This window comes from Dromiciops gliroides, chromosome 1 (assembly GCF_019393635.1).
Source record: "Dromiciops gliroides isolate mDroGli1 chromosome 1, mDroGli1.pri, whole genome shotgun sequence".
In the NCBI taxonomy this organism is placed as follows: Eukaryota; Metazoa; Chordata; class Mammalia; order Microbiotheria; family Microbiotheriidae; genus Dromiciops; species Dromiciops gliroides.
In genome coordinates, this window is record NC_057861.1 from 306,258,040 (window position 1) to 306,281,298 (window position 23,259).

The window sequence follows — 23,259 nt, forward strand, 5'->3', positions numbered from 1 at the left end:
AGTTTAGGACTACACACAGCTGTACATTGCATATTCCTATTTCAAATCCCATGAAAAAGAGAAAATGGCTACTTTCAAAAGGAATATCATCTATATTCTTTGACCATTGGAAGTTAAATGTGAAAATAAATCACACCACTCCTTAGGAGCAAATTACCAACTGTTTCTTGTTTTTGTTTTTTGCGGGGCAATGGGGGTTAAGTGACTTGCCCAGGGTTACACAGCTAGTAAGTGTCAAGTGTCTGAGGCCGTATTTGAACTCAGGTCCTCCTGACTCCAGGGCCGATGCTCTATCCACTGTACCACCTAGCTGCCCCACCAACTGTTTCTTAAATAGGTATAGTTTAAGTTGGGTTTTTAAAAGTTTAAACACTGTGCAAAGATCCAGCATAATCATCTCACTTGAAAAAGATGCTCCTGCTCATTTTTACACATAGGCATTCACACTCTCACACACACACACACACACACACACACACACACACACACACACACACGCATGCACGTAGTTGACAAAACAGGTAAAGAGTAAGAAGTCTAAGCCTGACTTTTCGATTTCATTTTCTACTCCTCTATCTACTTCCAAAATATATATATATATATATATCTCCTCTTTCCTTCTAATTTTTTTCTCTTTCTTTCTTTGTTTTTTGGTTTTTTTTTAGGGCAATGGGGGTTAAGTGACTTGCCCAGGGTCACACAGCTAGTAAGTGTCAAGTGTCTGAGGCCAGATTTGAACTCAGGTACTCCTGAATCCAGGGCCCATGCTTTATCCACTGCGCCACCTAGCCGTCCCCTTTCCTTCTAATTTCAACTAGGCACTAACCCCTCAAGATCCTTGGCCTCAAAGCTACCAAATTTCTTATGTGGAATACACCCATTACCTCCACTTATTCACTATTCCTTTGAAACTACACCCTTAAGGCTGAACAAAATCTGTTTGCTAATTTGTCAGTCTTTCATCCTCCTTGCTCTACCTGCAGGAGTTTTTAACTACTGACCAATATTTCAATCTTGCAGCTATCTTCTTCCCAGGAATACATTACAATACACTCTCCTGGTTCTCAGGGCTTTTTCTTTAACCCTCAAATACCAAATATTCACCAGTTTCTCTGGATTCTTCCCTTGTAAGGTCTCTTAAATTAGTTCTTCCATTTCCATTCACACTGCCCACCTCATAATTCAGGACCTCTCACTGTTATGCCTCCTTTGCATGCTTTTAAAAATGTATCACAAATCCAAGGACATTATAGCTCTTTATATTTTTCTGATAACTTTCAGAAATTTGGGGTTGTTTGGAGATTTTCCAGACATCAAAGAGACTCAAACAGGATAGTGGAAGCCATAATCAATAAAAGTATTAGAGTAGAATTATTTTTTGGTTTGCAATAAGGATAAAGCCAACTTTAAAATTCACTCTCTTAAAAAAAGTGTGATCCGATATAAACTATTTTCTTTAAAAGAAATGCCTTATCAAAACAATTTGATTAAATATTTGCTGAAATAATGTACACAGTATTCAATCACTTGTTTGTTTTTAGTAGAAAGACAGTTCAGTTCAATTCTATTCTATGAACATTTATTAAGTTTTATATATGTGCGTAACACTGTGATAAATGTTGAAGACATAGACAAAAACCCCAAGAAACGTGCATCTTACTGGAACTTAAAATTTACTCATTGGCTTCATATTCTCTGTAGCTAGAGTTCTCTGTCCCATGATAATCTGTCCTATGATAATATTAGCAAACTTTCTTAAGAAAGTAGACTAATACTGTTAAGACTGCAATTATGTAAAGTCTGATGACTTAGCTCCATATTTTAATACATTCAATGAATGTTTGAAAAGTCTGAAATGTTATAGGACTATCTAGAACATGTCAAGCCATTTAGAACTTTATCTTCTCTGTCTGCCTGTCTTTCTCTTTCTACATCTATCTATCTATAGATACATACACATATATATGCATACACAGTATTTTCCTTGTATACATGTGTGTATGTATACACACAATGTTTCTTTGTATCAATGCTAACCCCCATGTGAGGGCTTGTCTTGCGTTCTCCATAAAATAGTGTTTTAAGCAAATGTACATTTGGCATTTGAACAGCATGGCCAGCCCATTGGAGTTGCACTCTCTGCAGTAGAGTTTGCGTTTTTTTTGTTGTTTTTGTTTTCGGGGCAATGAGGGTTAAGTGACTTGCCCAGGGTCACAAAGCTAGTAAGTGTCAAGTGTCTGAGGCTGGATTTGAACTCAGGTCCTCCTGAATTCAGGGCCAGTTCTTTATCCACTGTGCCACCTAGCTGCTCCCTGCAGCAGAGTTTGAATGCTTGGCAGTTCAGCTCAAAAAAGGACCTCAAAGTCTGGTACTCTATCTTGCCAGGGGGTCAGAAGAAATGATACAAGGACACTCTCAAGGTTTCTTTGAAGAACTTTGGCATGTCCATATAAATGAAGGTGCTGTGCTTTATGAGCAAAGCAGAATTGTAGTAGTTCAAAAGAACCATGAGATACACAACATCTCCACTCTAAATGTTCATAAGGACTATTTGTACCCGACAAGTGGTAGAACCTTCTGAGCTCTTATTGGTCTGATCAGCCACTGATATAGTGATATCATTTTGGTCCTCTTCACACATAAAGGACAAGAACCATATGGTGTTTATTTCTAATAAACGGCATCATATATGACATTTCCATATATTACACAAGTTTTGTTAAACTGCAAACATTTTCTGATGAAATAAATAACTACTAATAAAAACGAAAATGGGTTCAATATTGAGAAGTAGTCTAATTAGCAACTAAATTACATTGCTGAGAGAAACAGACATCTTCTTCACAAAGCATACTTTCCTATTTTGACTTGGGGTGGGGGGTGGGGGGGCACGGGGCAGCATTATCCACCCAAGCCAGATCACCTTGAAGGCATTTAAAGGTTAAAATATAAGAAGGACAATTACCAAACAATGGAGGGGGGGAGAACCTTCTAAAGATTTTAGTAACAAACTCTTCTCCCTCAAAGAAAGCTAAACCACCCCATGGATACTATAACACCACAGTTCATGTCATACCGTAAAAAAGTAAAAAGGCCACTAATAAAAACAAGGGGGGAAAAGCAGTGGAATAAACCCAACTACACACACAGGCATCATAATTTTGAGAATACAGAGAAATTGATTCTCAAAATACATGAAAAAGAGCTGGATATCAAACACTTGGAAAAAAAAAAAATCTGTGACTGTATTACTCCTCAAAGTGACAAAGACAATATCAGAACTATGTTTCCAAATACCTATTTTCCATGTTGACAAAAATCCTTATAAGAATGTCTATGCATGTATCAAGGTTGGATGACAATATTAGAAGGGAATAGGCAGACTTTTTTTTTTTTTGGGCAGGGCAATGAGGGTTAAGTGACTTGCCCAGGGTCACACAGCTAGTTAAGTGTCAAGTGTCTGAGGCTGGATTTGAACTCAGGTCCTCCTGAATCCAAGGCCAGTGCTTTATCCACTGCACCACCTAGCAGCCCCAATAGGTAGACTTTTTTTTTTTTGGTGAGGCAATTGGGGTTAAGTGACTTGCCCAGGGTCACACAGCTAGTAAGTGTCAAGTGTCTGAGGCTGGATTTGAACTCAGGTCCTCCTGAATCCAGGACCAGTGCTCTATCCATTGCGCCACCTAGCTGCCCCCCAATAGGTAGACTTTTAAAAGGAATATTATGGAAAACGATTTGGAACTGTCTGAGGAAAAGTGAGTAAAAAATTGTTCAGAACAATATGTTAATGTTTTATATAACTGCACGTGTATAACCCATATCAGGAAGGGGGAGGGATAAAATTTGGAACTCAAAACTACAAATAAAAATGTTCATTATTTAAAAAAATAAATAAAATATTTTAAAAAATTTTTGTTTATACCCTGCCACCCAGCATTCCTACTACTGGACATGGATCCCAAAGAAGTCAAAGAGAAAGGACTTATATATACCAAAATTTTCTCGAAAGCACTTTTTGTTATAGGGGGAGGAAAGAAAATGAAGGTAGTGTCCTCACTGATTGGGGAATAATTGGGCAAATTGTGATACATGAACATAGCAGAATATATTACAATATAAGAAACTACAAAAATGAGGTATTTAGTGAAACATAGGAAAACATGTATGAACTGATGCAGACTGAAGTAAGCAGAATCAGAAGAACAATATACACAATGACAACAATAAGGCAAATGAAATCAAGAAGAAATGCAGTGACCAAAACTGAATCTAGATGTTAGATGACAACAGATCCATACATGGCAGATGGCATAAATTTGCTATTTTGGACAGTTTTGCTCAACTGTTTTTCTTTGTTAAAAGAAGGGTTGCTGGTGGGGAAGGGACAGGGAAAAGACTGTATAGTAAAATGATTTTGATATAAAAAGAATAAAGAGATTGAAAAAAATTTTAAATCTCCATCTCTATATTTCTTCCAGCATTTCTTGCAATTCAGTCTACTTGAGTCCACTGTTTTTCCCATTCCCCTACGTCACAGGACTGGGCAAAGGGCTGGGAATATTAATTATCTCCACTGCCACTTACAGACATCTATATCATCAAGATTGAGAAAAGTTTCCTTTTTCATGGTCCATATCATCTGCTTTTACTACTCTCTCTCCTGCCTTGTTACTATTAACTACTTACTTCCAGGTCAGCTTACTCACTTCACCAAGGATATTAGTGCCCTGATCCCAATCTTCTTTTCTACACCAACTCCTGGACTACAAAAACCATGTAGACAGTCCCTCTGACAACTTGACTATAATAATACCTCAAATCCAAAGAACTTTTTCTCCACCTCTCTTCAGGAACACACCATCTCAACATCTCTCAGCATTGTGTGGCTTCTAATATCTGATATTCTGAAATTCTATTCTGCAACTACAATTTCCTATTCTTTCAGTTCTTTAACGCACACACACACACACACACACACACGTACTTTTTGTCCTTATCAAGACTTCTGGTTCTTTGAGCCATCTATATTCTCTAAATCTATTGCTTTACTTGCCCCCATATCTAACCTTGACCCCATGGCTTGCCGTGTTAATGTCTTCAACATGGGAGGGAGCCAATTTTTCTGTTGCTCTTGCTGCTAAGTGTTTCATGAGAAAGCCACAAAACTGAACTGATTCTACCTACTACAATTTCATGTTACATAAACTCATCTGAGTAATCCCTACTCTGTTGGGCAATCTGTTTCCCCTTACTGACTCCTTATCTTAATCCAAAAAGTTACTGTGAAACGGTATCTTTTTCTCTTAAGGAAATTTCTCATTGCATTTCCACTTCTCTTGAACTACATTAGCTCCCCTGCTCTATTCTCAAATCATAAAAACATCACTCTCCACCCTCTTTCTTTTCATTGGTGACAGAAGTGGCAACCCTCCTATTGAATAAGGCTAAGCTTTCTACCTGAATGTTTGATCTCATCACATTTCCTCCTACTTTCTCCAGGATCTTGAGGTCATTAGCTTTCTCATATAAATTCATTTAAGGTTTAGAAAGCATTTCTTTCAAAACTTCCTTAGAGGGGGCAGCTAGGTGGCACAGTGAATAAAGCACCGGACCTGGATTCAGGAAGACTTGAGTTCAAATCCGGCCTCAGACACTTGACACTTACTATCTGTGTGACCCTGGGCAAGTCACTTAACCCTAATTGCCTCACCAAAAAACAAAAAAATTTCCTTAGAGAAGTAGCATTATTATTCTCACTGTAAAGATGGAGGCAGCTTACAGAAGTAGGATGGTATGTCTAATGATCATAGAGTTAATAAATGGTAGAGGGAAGACTGGAATTCTGGACTAATAATGACTGCCATGTCCACTGATCTTTCTCCTAGCCCATCGTGTATTTTCAGTGTTTTCCTTCCCATCATGCCTTCAAAAATGCTCATGTAGTGGGCAGCACTGGCCCTGGATTCAGGAGGACCTAAGTTCAAATCTGGCCTCAGACACTTGACACTTACTAGCTATGTGACCCTGGGCAAGTCACTTAACCTTCACTGCCAGAAAGAAAGAAAGAAAGAAAGAAAGAAAGAAAGAAAGAAAGAAAGAAAGAAAGAAAGAAAGAAAGAAAGAAAGAAAGAAAGAAAGAAAGAAAGAAAGAAAGAAAGAAAGAAAGAAAGAAGAAAGAAAGAAGAAAGAAGGAAGGAAGGAAGGAAGGAAGGAAGGAAGGAAGGAAGGAAGGAAGGAAGGAAGGAAGGAAGGAAGGAAGGAAGGAAGGAAGGAAGGAAGGAAGGAAGGAAGGAAGGAAGGAAGGAAGGAAGGAAGGAAGGAAGAACTGTCCATTTGGGGGCATTGTCCTGCAAAAACAAAAAAACAAAACAAAACAAAATGCTCATGTCTCTCTAAAATCCCAAAGTTCTTCCTTAATCTTAATAGTCCATTCAAATCAAGAGATCTTTATTAAGCACTTTCCACACACAAAGTCTTAAGCAATCTTTCTCTCATCTTTCTACTTCCCTGTTACTACCAAATTTTATAAAAAACATCTTTATGCTATATGAAATATGATAAATTTAGAAAGGCATGGAGAGACTTATAGAAAGTGATGCAAATTGAAATAAGTACAGTCACCACAAAACAATAAAAAACAAATATCACAATGTTATAAAAGAATAAGTGTGATCCCAAAGAAGAGATATGAAAAGACACACCTCTTTACTCTTTTGCAAAGGTGAGTGGGGGGCAGCTAGGTGGCACAGTGGATAGAGCACCGACCCTGGAGTCAGGAGTACCTGAGTTCAAATCCAGCTTCAGATACTTAACACTTACTACCTGTGTGACCCTGGGCAAGTCACTTAACCCCAACTGCCTCACTAAAAAAAAAAAAAAAGTGAGTGGTCCACAGATGTGGAACATTGCATATATTGCAATAACAATCAATTTTGAATATTTTTTCTTCTCTCTCATATCTTAGTTATATGAGGTGGCTCTCTGAAATGAGGTAGGAGGAAGGACACTGGGGTCAATTTAGGCAATGTAGAAGTAAGATATCCATAAAAATTTATTTTTTAGAAGCTACCTATACCAGGTAATACCATTTCTTCAGTACTTTTAATTTGTTGTCAAATCTACTTTTAACCATATATATAGTGTATGTATATATGTACATAAATGTATATGTATGTGAATACATTTGTTTCTGTATGCACTCATACGTATACGTATACGTATAATTCAGGCCCTCATCACCTCTGGCCAGGACTACTGCAAGAACTTTCTAATGGATACTCTTTCAGGTCCCACTCCAGCAGAATTCATCCTATACTTAACTGGTAAGGTAATTTTCTTGAAGTTTAAGTATGAACATGTCAACTCTTCTATTCAATGAACTCTACTGGCTACCTATTACCTCCATGATCAAATATAAATTCTTCTGTTTGGTATTTAGAATTCTTCAAAACATGTAACTTTCCTCCTTTTCCAATATTCTTATGTCCCTCTACTCACTCTATGATTCAACAACACTGGCCTACTTACAGGTTTCTTGAATGTGACCATCTTTGTGCCTTTGCAATGGTTGTCCCCCATATCGGGAATGTTTTCCCTCCTCACCCCTATCTTTTAAGTTTCCAGGGCTTCCTTAAAAGCTCAGCTCAAACATCCCCACTGTAGAAAGCTTACTGCAGTTCTCCCAGCTGCTAATACCTTTCCCTTTCAGATTAGATTCCTCTATTCCAGGTTTATTTTGTATGCTTCTAGTAATTTATATATTGTCTCCACCATTTGACAGGCACTTTTGTGTGTGTGTTTCTTTGTATCTCCAGAGCCCAGCATAGTGTCTGGCATAGAAGTACTTAATAACCATTTGCTGACTGACTCACATTCTCCTTCAAACCCCTTGTACCCAACTTTTGCCCCTCATGACTCTATTGAAATTGCTCTCTCAAATGGCACTAAATTATCTTCCAATTGTTAAATCCAATGGCCTTTCTTCAGTTCTTTCAACTCCTGAATCACTTTGTACCTTTTGGCATTATAGACCCTTCCTTCCCAAATGGATACATTCTCATTCCTCAGCTTCAGAAATATCACACTCTTTTGATTCTACCTCTAATAGTTCCTTCTTGTTTCTTTCTCTAGTTCTTCTTTTTCAAGCTGACCCCATACTGTGAAATTTCTCCAAGTGTCTAGCCTTGGTCCTTTCTCTCTTACCACTTTCCCTTAATTGCATTCACTCCCATAGTTTCATCCAAATATATCTCTTTAAGCTAGACCACTCTGAGCTCCAGATATTCAACTGCCCATAACATCTTTCTCTGGATGTACTTGAAAGTAAACATCTCCATCCAAAAACAAGCTTATCCTTCCCACTAAATCTGTTCTTTCTTCCGACTTCACTACTTCTAAGGCCTAGCTTCTTAAACTATGGGTCATGGATATGGGGTCATGTAACTAAATGTGTGTGTGGGGGGTCATTATAAATTTGGCAATAGTAAAAGGTTATATATACCTATTTTATATACCTAATACCCATGGTCTTGCTCCTCAGGGTTCATAATGTACTTTATTTTACAACTCCCTGCACTTTTCATGTAATATTTTATACTATAATTATCTTCTGTTAATGTCTTATCTATTTCTATTACAGTGTAAGGCTTCTTGAGGACAGAGACTATCTTATCTAAACTTTGTATCTACTCCAGTGCTTAACAATGGAATTGTAATGCATACATTAAGTACATAATTAATGCTTATAATTGTGGATGAATTATAATTTGAATGCCATTCCCACTGGATGAGAAATTTGCTTACACATACACATACTCATTTGTTGAGCATCTACTAGGTGTTCTATGTAGTCTAGTCATGTTCTAATGGGATGCTAAGGAGTGTGAGAATGATATTAGCCCAGGGCTCCTGGCCCTCAAGGAGCTTACAATTTAATTACAATTGAAGATGCTTGAACTAATAATTGATTGAAGAACATACAGGCAGTATATAATGAAGTGGTAAATCACACAATGCAGGAGCTCTGAGAAGGGGAAGGTCATTGAGAATCAGAACAGTGAAATCAAAGTTTAGAGAAACAGTAGAGTTTGTTCTGTGTCTTAAAGGACAGGGATGATTTGAATCTATGGAGGAGAGTGGAAAGTATGCCCAGAAAAGATGACAACAGGAGACCCAAGAAGAGCATGGTGTGCCTTTAGGATACTAAAACAAGAGTACTAACATAAAGACTAGATGTAGGAAGTCCAGCTGAGGAATCCTAATTTTTTATTGGGCATTTTTGTTTGTATACTTGGTGATGAATGAGAGTCCCGCCTTTAAAATGGAAAAGCGGGGCTGGATATTTGATTCAATTATTTGGTAGATTGGTAATCAATTCATTTTTTGCTCTTTAAAGTTTAAAACTTGCTTTTGGTGGTATTTCTCTAGTTTTTAATCAATCCACCTAAAATACATTTGCTGAGCACCTACTATTTACTCTATACTATATTAGGCATACTAACCATTATAAACTATTAGAAGACACAATCCCAACCCTCAAGAAACTAACAATATAATTTGGAAGCCCCTTAAAATTAGGATTGTCACCAGAGAATAGAACTAGAAAAAGTAAAACATAAACCAGTTATTTCTGTTACTTATAAACATTGTTATTTGAAAATACTATGGCTGGCAAATATGTAAACTGTACGCTAAAATGAGATTTTTGGCTTATGTGATATTTAATTAATTTATACTACTATCTATATTCTCCCTTAGCCCAGAAAATCAGGCATCAATTGTACTTTCTACCCAAATATCTTTAGTCCTCAATTTTTCATAAGTCTATAATGTAAAAATCAATAATATGTAACCTAAAGAAACAGAAGACTGAAATATTATAGTTGGTATTCAAATGTATTTTTACATATTCTTCTATAATACATGATTAATGCTGCATTCCACTTCCACTATCCAAGAATGCAACAATGCCTTCTAAAAGGAAATAGGGAATTATGCTAAAGTACAGATCCTTATAAAATTTATTTTTTTGCACATAAAAAACAGTGAGCTACATTTTGAAACAGAGATGATACTGAATACATTTACACTGCACATTTACACTAAAGCTGATCTTTAAAAGCCAATAAAATAGTTTAGAAATTAGACTCTACTTGTTATGGCAGGTAAAACTCAAGACTACATATACTTCTCACACTCAGAATACTCATCTGTTATTGCAGAATTATGTAAAAGAAAACACATTTTTGTAAAAAAAAAAATATTACTTAGCAGTTATGACACAACAACTAGCTGGTATAAGATTTAATTTAAAAACAAAACATAAACCCAAATGACTACAATAACAAAACTGGCACTTTTCATTTGCCCCAACAAGATGTTAATTGTTAAGGTTAATCAGTAGTAGCAATGACCCAAAGTGGGAAACAAGGAAGGTGAGTTTAGGAGGTAGTAGAGGGAAAATTCAAGGTAGACAAATTTAGATCCTCCACACCCAGCCAATATACAAATCTTTTAGCAATATACCAATGTTAAATGCAGAATAGAAACTGTAGAGCAATCAAGGTTTCTGGTATAAATGCTCTCATCAATGTTAATAGGTTAACATTATTCTGCTTAGGTATCAAAGAGATTAAATTTCCTAAAGAGAATGTGAATTTCACTTGAGGATGATTTTCTATTTTTATTTAATGCCCACTTAAGTACAGCTGAACTAGAGGCTTGTTCTGATCTGATCTCAGTCCCTTTATGATTCTCTTGCTAATCCCACAGATCCTCACTTTGCTCTCTATTATTAAATCCTAATGAATATAGCTCTATACCCTGTGGCTGTAGACTGAACTGAGGGCAAAGGTAGGGGGAACAAAACACAATGAAAAAAAAAACAAAAAAAGCAAATAAATCTGCATTTAATTTTTACCAGTGTACAGTCCCCATCCTAAAAAGCTCTCACTAAATTATCACAGCTCTGTCCCCTAGGCTACAAAGGCACTTTTCTCATATATTTCATGCTTCTTTTCCCTGAAGGGGAGATGACTCCAACCTCAGGCCCTAGCACACCACCAGGAATGCCTTCAAGGGAAGCATAGCACTGAGAACTAAAGACACATTTATGGGAAGTATCTCATTTCATACTTTCCCTCAAAAGAAACATTCGGAGGAGCTTGGATTTGGCACTGAAAAGGACCTTAGATCACCTAGTACAACATGTTCATTTTACAAATGAGAAAACAGGTTCAAGAGTGTTTTAAAACCACAAAACATCCATGTTTGTCAGAGACAGTAACACAATCAAGATTCTGATGCAGTTTTAATTACTGATCTTATGTATCCCAGTTCTAGCATATTTACCCATTTAAATGTGCAATCTATATACCTGTTGTTGTTTTTTTTCTTTATGGAGGCAACTGAATTCTTGTCTAGAGATTACCTTTAAATTTAGGTAGAATACCTAAATTCTAGGAGACTCAATTACTATATGTATAAAATGAAGATGTGAGCCTAGATGAATTTTAGGGTTTCACCTAATTATAAAATCCTATGATTCCAAGATCGTGTTGCTGTCTTATGATAATGCTGGATTACCACCTGTCTCCAGCCTCCTAACTGTGGTTATCCCCCAAGGCTCCATCTTGGGGTCCACCTCTCTTCTTTCTTTATATACTTCCTTTTGGTGATCTCATTATTTTCCCTTAGGTTCAGTTATCATCCGTATGGAGGTGGTTTCCAAATCTAAATATCCAGTTCTAATCTGTCTCCTGAACTTTAGTATTATGAATTGCCTGCTGGATATCACCCAAATGTCCATAAGCATCATAATTTTGACATATCCTAGATAGAACTCATTGTCTTTTTCCATAAACCCTTCTCTTGTCCATCTCCGGTCAACTTCCATAGCTTTATTGGGATTACATCCATCTAAGCAGGCATCAGCATTCACATCTTCAAAATCATCCTTCACCATTCCCTCTTTCATCAACCACTCCCCTCAAAGCAAATGAACTGCTAAGTCATCCATTTTTCCTCCAAAATATCTATGACATCTCATAAGACCAAGTTCTCATCATCTTTTGCTTAGATTACTGCAACAATCTCCTAAAATAATCTTCCTTAAGTATACATCTTATATTATTTCCAATTTGGCTTCTAGGTACCAATTCCAGAACCCTCACGCATGGTCTCCTTTCCTCCAAAATTGGAATTTTGTTTGTGAGGTGTTTTTTTTTCTCTTAAACATAGTCAGTTTATAAGAGTTCTTTAGAATTAGTGACAGCATGGTATAGTAGGGTAAGGGCTGACCCTGCAGTTGTCTAGTACTCAGGAAGACCTAAGTACAGGTGTGGTCTCAGTCAAAAACTATGTGACCATGAATAAACAAGTCACGGAATTTCAGTGTTCCAGGCAATTCTCACAATAAGTTGAAGACAATCTCCCTGAACTGGTGATAGGAGTTTCCACGAGGAATCCCCAACACAGATGATATTACAAGTCAAGACCAAAAAAATAATAATAATAATAGAATAGAACAAACAAATGAATAAAAATAATTGAAATTGGTCACATACTTAGCAAGTTGCTTCTCAGCATCGGCACAGAGCTCAAGAAGGCCCATGAGGACAGCAGACACATCCATATAAGGCTCCCATACCGTAAAACCTCGTCCAATTAGATCAATAGCAGTTCTACGGATCGTGCTGTGTGGAGGGAGTTTAGGACTAGGTGGCTGTAGAAGAAGGAATGTCAATGCCTTGCCTAAGGTACAAAACAAAATGCAAAGGAATATGTTAATTTTGCTTCTTAGATTTTTTTTTTTCCTGAGACAAGTTTTCAAGTTGTATTTCACATATTAGACTGAACTTAGACACCAATTCAGACCATTAAGAAATAGTGTACCATGACAATAAGAAATGCTTCCAAGTCATAGGTAAGTAAATCACAAACCTTAAGCATCTTAATAAAATGACCAAAGTTGAAATTAGTTCTCTCTATATGGACTATAAAGAAGTCATTAAGCTTAATATTCCCAAAACATTTTAAAATTTGACAACAAAAAATATTTTTTACCAAAATTATAGTCAGTCCCCTTAACAGAAGGTGCCATGGTACAGTGGAAAAGGCAGAGGATTTGGCAGCAGAAGATCCAAGTTCAAATCCCACTTCTGCTACCTATGAGTTTCATGTGAACTCGGAGAAAAAACATGACAGTGGATCAGGTACCAGACCTAAAGTCAAGAAGACTTGGGTTCAAATTCTCACACAATTACTAATTGCATGGCCCTGGGCAAATTTCTGTCCTCAGTCTCCTCATCTGTAAAATGAGGGGTTTAGACTTGAAGACCTTTAAGGTCTTTTCCAGTTGTAAAACAACGATGCTATGAACTTTCTTTTCTTTTTTTTCTTTTATTTCTTTCTTTTTTTTTTGCAGGGCAATGGGGGTTAAGCGACTTGCCCAGGGTCACAGAGCTAGTAAGTATTAAGTGTCTGAGGCCGAATTTGAACTCAGGTACTCCTGAATCCAGGGCCAACGCTTTAACCACTGTGCCATCTAGCTGCCCCCCTGCTATGAACTTTCTTAAAGATGTTTTTCCTACTTAGTGATTTGCAAAATGTGATTTTGCCCTTTTGCTAAATTGAGATAAACTTTAATTGTCCTCTTTACTACACACTTCCATTACCTGAATTTGCTGCCAAGTGGTTTCTGGGTTACCCTCAGAAAAGAATCAAAAGTAAAAATGCAGGAAACCAGTTGGATATGGATTACTATTGCTATAGCTCAAATATCACTTAGAATATCCACAAAAAACAGTTGCAATGCATACCAATGTCAAAAAGGAAAGTTAAATGATAAATATTTTAATCAATTTATAAATCTTTCATTATAAGTCTTTAAATATAAATTATATTGCAGTATTACAAAGTTTTAGGAATATTTCAAGTTATCCTAAAACTTCAAAAATCTAGGCCTATTACAAATTATTAAATCCCCAATCAAGTCAAGGGAAATGCAGAAGGCTATTCTTGATAGAATTAAGAATGACAGATTTTAACCTTAAAGAAGACATAGTTCTGGAGCATAGAACAGAAATCTTGCTTAGGATATTAATACTAATATGAAAGCAATATGGTATGATAGAAAGATCCCAGGAATAAGACTGTGCTTGTAGGTAGCATAAAGTAAGTTACCACAGCTCTCTGGGCTCTATTTTTTCATCTATAAAATGAGCGGATAGGATCAAATGATTTATCTAATGTCATGTCCTTCAACTTCTAAATTAAATGTGATAATATTTGTAAAGAGCTTAGCACAGACGTTATTTAAATACTTATTTCCTTCCCCTCCTTTCCCACTTTTCCTCTAAGATTCTAAGACAATCAAATTCCACATTTATTTAACAATCAACCATCTTCCCTTTCTGGAATGCCACAAATGAATGGAGAGCTGGCCTCAAAGTAAGAAAGTTTTGGGTGTAAGTCCTGCCTCTGACACATACTGTCTGTGACCATGGCAAATAAGTCACATAACCTCTAGGAATCTCACTTCCTCATCTATAAAATGAAAAGACTGAACTAGATGGCCCCTTCTAGATCTAACTTTATGATCCTATGATCTTACTGAAAACTTCTTATGACCAAGGCACTTGCTGAGGTTTTGAGGGGTTAAGGATGAGGGAAGTTTGTAGAAAAGAGAAAGGACAAAATAGGAGTAAAGTGAGAAAAAAGAAGAGGGAATATGTAAATATGAGGAAAGTACAGCCCACAAGAAAAGAGGCAGTTCTGAGATCAATCAAAAAGCATTTAAGTGCCTACTATGTACTTGATGCTGTTAGGGACTAGGTATACAAATACAAAAAAATAACACAATTCCTACTTTCAAGAAGCTTGGATTCTACTAAAGGTGACTACATCAACTCTCGGCTCGTTGATTAACATTCCTACTGCAGGGTGAAAATGTTAGAAATGTGGCTAACCACTCAAATAGTTTTGCACAGCTCTAGTGTTGCAGTTTGAGTGTTAGTAGCCCTAGTATTGCAACTCGAGTGTTAGCAGCTGGAGTGTTGCTAGCAGGTTGCCACTCAAAGAATCCAAGCAGGCAGCAGGCAGTGGATGAAGGCTTCTTTATTCATCTTCACAGGAAGATGGGCAGTCTTCTGAATGTGCTGGAGAGTGCACAGAAGTGAGGTCCCTCACTTCTATTTAAAACCCTCAAGGGGTCCCCTCTGACTAATTACATTACAGCATTTTACAATTCCTCATTTACATACTTTCCCCCTATCAACACATGGCATAACAATAACAACCAACCAGATTATACCAAGTGGACTAATCACAGTGCTAGAAACTAGTCAGGTGGTACCAGTCAACCAATCATATTTCATAAACTACGATACCAGGCCATAACCTGTTCTGGGCAAGAGTGTCAGCTCCTCCTTAGAACAATGCTGTGTTACCACAATATTTCAAGAAAGAAAACCTGACTTGGGGCTTGACCAATCAGATTGCTCTGTTTATTGACCAATCAGATTGTGGCCTTAGGCCCCAACCCTATGCTGGAGTGAGAATGTCCCAATTCCCTACTAAAACAGTGTTTCTGTAAACACAACCCTTCAAAACAAAACAAAACTCAGGTAGGGGCTTGAGCTCTGAGTCACAAGGGGATCACCTCAGGCGCCTCAAGGAGAACTCCCAGCCCATCCTGACTCCTACAAAACCCAGACCCCTCTTAAGGCCCTGCTCAGGCCAAAGACCCAGGAGACTTGGCTCCTCAGAGCCTCGTGTGCCCAGTGGCTCCCTACTGGGAGGTTTGGGCAACAAAGCTGAAGGGCCTAAAACCAGATTCACTCTCTGCCTTTAGGGCTCTGAGAAGAGTCCAAATATAGTCTTTTCTCTCAAAAATTATTCTCTCTTGCCAACCCTTTAGCCCCTTCATTCCCAATATCCTTAGGATCACCGAAATCCTAAGATGGTATTTGTTTAACAGAACATACTACCCAGTATTATCCTATATGAACAACAACAAAAAATAGGGAGCTGGATAAGGGAATAAGCATTTATATAGTATCTACTACGGGCGGGGCACTGTGCAAAGAGCTTTTACAAACATCTCATTTGCAGTGAAAAATTAAAAAGCAAAAATATTCTGAAGCAAGTAATTGCTAGGAGAAAGGAAACAAGATACCAAAGCATTAAGACAAACAACTTCAATATTACAATTTACAAAACAATTTAGACATTATCAATGACAAGCAGCAAAACTGAATTCATTTAAAACTTGAAGGTACAAGTCAAAAATGTTATCTTACTAATCCTGTAGAGTGACATACATCTAAAATTCTAAGCCTGTGTGCATACTTAAATGATTGTCCTTTGCAATAAATGAATTACTTATTTCTTTCTTTAAAAAGAAGAATTAGAAGGTTACAAAAATTAAAAGCAATATAGTATTGTTTTTAGAGAAAAGTATATTCAAGAATTATTAAGTAATTGCTGTTTGTAGTATGCTAGGTTAGGTGATGGGGGAAATAAAAAATTTAGATATGATACAGTCTTTATTGGCTCACAGAATTTACAGTTTAGTAGTTTAACAGGGCTGAAAAGCTTTATTTAGCAAATAGCTTTTAAATAAATTCATATTATGGCCAGTTAAAGGAGTATATGCTTCTAATTCAAAAATCCATTTGATTCCAAGATCATGTGGCTTATAAGTATGATTTTTTAAAAGGCTAACTGATAAAAATAATAATGGGTACCAAATTATTTCAAATAGTTATCCTACATTTTCAAAAAGTTATGTTAATGAGTATGAAGGGACAGGGACACAGAACAAAAATAAGACAGATATAGGGAATAACTACAACTCATATTCATATAGTACTCTATAAAGTACTTTTCTCAGAACAAACCTGTGAGTTAGGCAGAACAAAACTAGCTATTTTTTACAGATGAGGAAACCAAAGCTCAGAAAAGTTAAGCAATATGACCAGGGTCAGGGAGTAGTAAGGGTTGAAATAAGAGGGGAGAAGGGGACAGGAGTAGGGGGGAAGAAAAGAAAGGGAAGGGAATAAGTATTTATGAAGTGCTTACTATCTGCCAAGCATTGTGCTAAGTGCTTTTAAAAATATCTCATACAGTCCTAATGATAACCTTGTGAGGTAGGTGATATTATTATGCCTTTTCTTGCTTTTTTTATAGTTGAAGAAACTGAAGTAGATAGAGGTTAAGTGACTTGCCTAGGGTGACAGAGCTAATGAGGATCTGAGGCAGAATTTGAATTTAGATCTTCTTGACCATTTACCCTGTGCTTCTACTGTGTCTCTATGTATAGTGCTCTTTTCATAACACCTTACTATCAGAGACATATAATGGAAAGTCTGTTCTTCTAAATAATCACTATACTCATTCTCTAGATTTTTTTTTTAAGTTGAGACACTATTTGAAATCAATGAAGGGTCACTGACATATTATTAGTGTTTCAAAGGTAGCCATCACCAAAGGAAGAGTCATCAAATGGTCAATCAACTGGTAATGGACTTTTTCTTATTAGTCACATTGGTCCTTGGATATAATATAAATGGCAAGGGCTATTTTAGGAACCCTTAGAAAAGGAGAAGGACTGCCAGAGCAACAGCAGTTATCTCTGATAAAGGCCTCATTTCTCAAATATATAGAGAACTAAGTTAAATTTATAAAATTAAGAACCATTTCCCAAGTGATAAATGGGCAAAAGATATAAACAGGCAGTTTTCAGACAAAGTAATTAGTTATCTAGTCACATGTAAAACTGTTCTGAATAACTACTGATTAGAGAAATGCAAATTAAAACACCTCTGAGCTACAACCCTATACCTATCAGACTGGCTAAAATGACAAAAAAGGAAAATGACAAATGTTGGAGGGGATGTGGGGAAAGTGAAACACTAATGAATGTACTGTAGGTGGAATGGTGAACTGATCTAACCATTCTGGAGAGTAATTTGGAACAATGCCCTTGGGGGCATGAAACCTTTGGCCCAGCAATCTCACTAGTAGGTCTGTATCCCAAAGAGATAAAAAACTAAAAGGAAAAGGACCTAAATGTACAAAAACATTTATAGCAGATCTTTTAGTGGTGGCGAAGAACTGGAAATTGGGGAATAGCTGACCAAGTTATGTTATAAGATTGTGACGGAATACTATTATACTACTATTATATTATTATATATAAGAAATGATGAGCAGATTGTTCTCAGAACAACCTGCAAAGTTTTTCATGAACTGATACAAAGTGAAGTGAGCAGGGCTTGGAGAACAGTGTACACAGTAACAGTGATGCTGTGTGATGATCAGCTGTGTGAATGCTATAGCTATTCTTGGCAATACAACGATCTAAAATAATTCCAAAGAACTTATGATGAAAAATGCTCTCCATCTCTAGAGAAAGAACTGATGGAGTCTGAACACAGATCAAAGCACACTTTTTGTACTTTATTTTTCTTGGGATTTTTATGTATGTGTTTTCTTTCATAGCATGACTAATATGGAAATATGTTTTGCAAGACTGTACATGTATAACCTATATCAACTATATCAAATTGGTTGCCTTCCCAATTGGGGGTGGGGGAGGGAAGAAAGTGAGGGAGAGAATTTGGAACTCAAAATTAAAAAAAAAACACCAAATGTTAAAAATTGTTTTTACATGTAATTGGGTGAAAAAATAAAATACTAATAAAATTTGAAATGCATTGTTTTCTAGGTTTCTTCTGGTAGTTACACTTGTGTTCATGGGAATCACCAGAAATAAGCAGTAGCTACCTGCCTTAACAAGTCTTGGGAGGTTCCCTGTTACATACTGCATGCACACCCCAGGAAGAAAACAGACATATAACACTTATTGTCAGGCTGACAAATGGCTATTTCGGAATTCTTCAGCAAAGAATTACCAGTCACTACCTATCTCTACACTTCCTCTGATCCTTTCTGGATGACCATTATGGTACCTGTGAATCCACAATATCATTCCTCACTGGAAAGGCAAGTGCTTCCTAACACAGAGCTTCATCTTGATTACTGAGCTCTAAGTACTCAGTGGTTCTTCTCTTTTGTTCCTTTCACATTCTTCCATACTCCATCTCCTCACACAGGTCAGGATTTTCTTCTGCCTCTTCAAATTCTTTCTCTTTGTTTTTACATTAAAATTTCTCCTTTTCTTTCTTCTTCTTCTTCTGGAAGACAATTCTCTCTGATAACCTAGTGGGCACAAAGGCTTTTTTTCACCTTCTCTTTAAGGAGGGAGGCCAGCCTGTACTTTGAGCATGGATAACAAGGACTGTGGCAGAAAGACAAATACTGGGCACTCCATTCTGTCAGCACCAAAGTTGTCGCTAGTATATCATTTCAAGTAGTATTTTACAAAGTAATAGCTCAATTCCAAATACTATTTCATAAAAGATTATATTAGGGTATATGCAAATATTCTGTTTTCACATACAGTACAAGTACATAGCAAATAAGCTGGAAAATTATTTAAAGAAAACTCAAGAAATATGTCTGCCTTCATGGACACTTACATTCCTACATGCTTACATTCCTCACAACACTCAACTGTTGGAATGATATTTCAAAATGTCAAGAAATCTCCCACTTCCCTGTTTATTCTTTACTTCTAGGAAGTTGTAAGAGCTGCAGAGAAAATCCTGCTGCTCCTCTCTAAGGACCTTCTCTAAGAAACCAGCAGCAGTGGCTTTCAATCTAAGCGAATAGGGCTGCCTGGGGACATATCTTTGGTAAGTAATATTGCAAAGGTGAAGTAAAGTTTCCTAAGTACAATGTTTTATAGTATTTCAATCATTATTTTCCCTAAATGTAGCCAACCATTGCTGTGTTCATTACAGGAAGGAGCATTCTGGCAATAGCAGAGACACTGCTGAATTCTAACAGTCTCTGTGGTGGGAGCTCTACAGGCAACTTACTCATGACTTTGACAATTTTTTTCTAAGAGCAAAAATAAACAATGTGATAAGTGGGAGATTTCTTGATATTTTCAATCATTCTCCTGACAAAGTAAAATAGAAAGCATGTGGAAGGTGACCACTTGCTTCTCATATGCGGGTAGTGTTTTAACAATATGACAGAATAGGGAAAACCAGCAATAGTCCATAAAAGATCTTTTGCCCTGGAATAGACTACATGTGTGGCTGTTGCTACTCTGAGAGTGATTGACGTGTCACACAAAGGCTACGTGGTGGTATAGAAAATGCAGCTATCCTAGGCATTTACTCTCCCAAATCACATCTCCTTTTAAAAAATGGCTCCCACATGTTAGTTTTTCTTATGCTATTTTGTTCCCTTATATTTCAAACTACTAATTGAATCTGAGTAATTGACCATTTACTCTGGCATCAAATAAGCAAAGTTTATATAATCTAGTGAATGGAACTATAGTAGCAAATTCACTTTTTATTACTGACATCTAACATTCAACAAAAATAAGAAAATAACAAAGGTCATAGAGGCTTCCAACTGCCAAATTCCCTTTTGGACTTTTTGATATTTCAGATGAGAGGCAGTTTGTTAATGTTATTGCCATAAACAACAATACAGAGGTAATACTAGGCTCTCTAAGCTTCATGATTTCTTCAGCATAATTCTCTTTTGACTGGTGTTAAGCAACTAACATTTTAAAATTAGCTATTCATGAACACAAAATATGAAAACCAGAGTAGACAATTTAACAGATTAATTTATATTGAACATAGCTACTAAATTAATCTTCCTAAGACACAATTTACATTATATCACTCCCTTGGTAATATTTTTTAACAACTCCCTATTATGTATGGTATAAAATCTAAACTCATCATCGTGACATTTAAGGTGCTCTATTACCTGGTTCCAACAAAGCTCTCACTGTTACCATCCCCATGTCCTACCAACCTTCTGGTCCATTCAAACTGCTCATTGCTTTCCCATCTCTAGGCCTTTGAAAATGCCATTATATCTCCCTGTAACATCCCCATTAACTGCCTTGTCAACTCCTCTCAGCCCATATAATTCCTTACCATTCTTAAGTTTCAACACAAATTCTCCCTCTTTCTTGTAAAGCCCTCAATGGTTGCTTTAGACTAAACTCTTCCTTTTCAGAACTCATAAAACGATTACTTGATACAAAATTAATTTGTAATAAGCCATGTGCTTCCTTATGAAATCAATTCATTTAGCTTTTATACTTCTAAGTCTTCTCTTTACCATCAAAGTTATTAGCAAACTGATGGAAGGGACATGTCACACTTTTGTGTATTCCCCCAAAGTACTTATCAGTGTATGCACTCAGGAAATATTAATTTACTTGAAGAACAGTGAGATATATCTAGCAGAAGAGGTGTCTTTATGCTTTAAATCCTATTTGAATTATTTGCATGACATAAGCAATTAAATTTAGGCTTATTCAATAAATTCCTTATTCTAAGATATGCCTAAAATAAGAATATCCTCCACAGAAATATTTTAACCAGTACATTTAAAAAATGAACACAGCTTTTATATCACTAACTCCCAGTAAGAATGCCAAATTTTAGCATAACCTGGTTAATATGTGCAATTTTTTCTGCCATGTTCTCACCCTATGTCCAAATGTGATCACAATTACCATACTGCAAACAATGCATCAGGACATACACACACACACACACACACACACACACACACACACACACACACACTGAATTTTAAATCCAATCAGATCCAAATTGGCTATAATTCTCTGGCTAGTACAGAAAAAGAAGTCATATTATACTATCAATATAGTTTGTATTTAACTGTTTTGCTGGTTATTTTTTTTAACTGCAGTAAAATAATAACCCAGTAAAATACCCTTTCCTGCTTTTAACTTGATGTTTGTGGATTTTTTTTATGTTTTACTATAATAAAGACCAACACTGGAAGAGTATATTTTAAAATGTTTGACTGTAAGAGTAAAATGTAACAAAGACTAAAACACTCAAGAAAACAGAAATAAGAGTTGAGATATGAATAGCAATATGATCCAGAACACGAAAATGAAGACAGGAAAACTGGATATAGGTGACATTAAAAAGACACAAAAGTTTGATGCTCTGATCAGAAGAGCCTCAAGCTAATCCTGACCTAGACAGGTCAGCTAAAATTAGCTATTTCTTTGCATTTTTACTACTCGTAATAGTTAATTTACACATAGTCATATCAGGAAGTTTAAGAGCAATGACCAAGATTTACTTATAACACAAATATAACTTCATCTTACAAGTGAACATTCCCAAAAGATGAATATTGCTCATATACATATGAACAATATGTATACATGAGGAATATGTATATGAGCAATAATCATCTTAAATATATTACTAATATTAGATATAGTCATGATAGTATAATAGTATACTATTACTCATTAATAGTATACTATTATTATACTAAATTCATTAACAGCATACTATTGTTATATATAATGTATATATATAATACATTAATAGTATGCTATTAATTAATAGTATACTATTATTCATATCAGTAATTAGGAATGACTACTAGAGACATTATTACATAGTCAATTAGGTAGTAGATAGAATGCTAGACCTGGAGTCAGGAAGACTTATGTTCAATTCTAGTCTCAGACATTTACTAGCTATGTGATGCTAGGCACTTAATCTCTGTCTGCCTCAGTTTTCTCATGTGTAAAAAGGAGAGAATAATGGTACATACTTCCCATGGTTGTTGTGAGGATAAAACGTGGTAATACTTGTAAGATTGTCCATAAACCTTCAAGCACTATATAAATGCTAGTTGTATTAGTAGTAGCCACAGCAGCAGTAGTTGTTATATTTTGGACCAAAAACTCAGTTGGAATATCCCCACCAAGTAGTCATACATTCTCCAACTGAATACTTCTAATAATGATGATTCATTATTTAGGAAGGCAGCCATACTATTTTTGGAGAGTGTTTATCAATATAAGTTCTTTCTTCTACTGAAAAATGATCAGCCTCTTCATAACTTTGTTGTTGTTGTTCTTTGGGGGGGGGCAATTAGGGTTAAGTGACTTGCCCAGGGTCACACAGCTAGTAAGTGTCAAGTGTCTGAGGCCGGATTTGAACTCAGGTACTCCTGAATCCAGGGCTGGTGCTTTATCCACTGCGCCACCTAGCTGCCCCCTCTTCATAACTTTTATCTACTGATAAATAATTCTTCAACTACAGAGATGAAGTTCTTCTCAGGGCAGAGAACTCATAGCATCTTAGCCCAGGATTTCTA

The 23,259-nt window shown here is 36.3% G+C and overlaps 1 protein-coding gene across 2 annotated transcripts in view; it reads right to left on the reverse strand.

Moving 5' to 3' along the window:
- WDR7 (WD repeat domain 7) overlaps nt 1-23,259 on the reverse strand; it is a 454,202-nt gene that overhangs the window by 142,448 nt on the left and 288,495 nt on the right. For both annotated transcript variants that reach the window (XM_043964540.1, XM_043964532.1), the window contains one exon: nt 12,564-12,750. In XM_043964540.1, the coding sequence (XP_043820475.1) occupies nt 12,564-12,750 (187 nt within the window). The remainder of the gene's footprint in view (nt 1-12,563; nt 12,751-23,259) is intronic.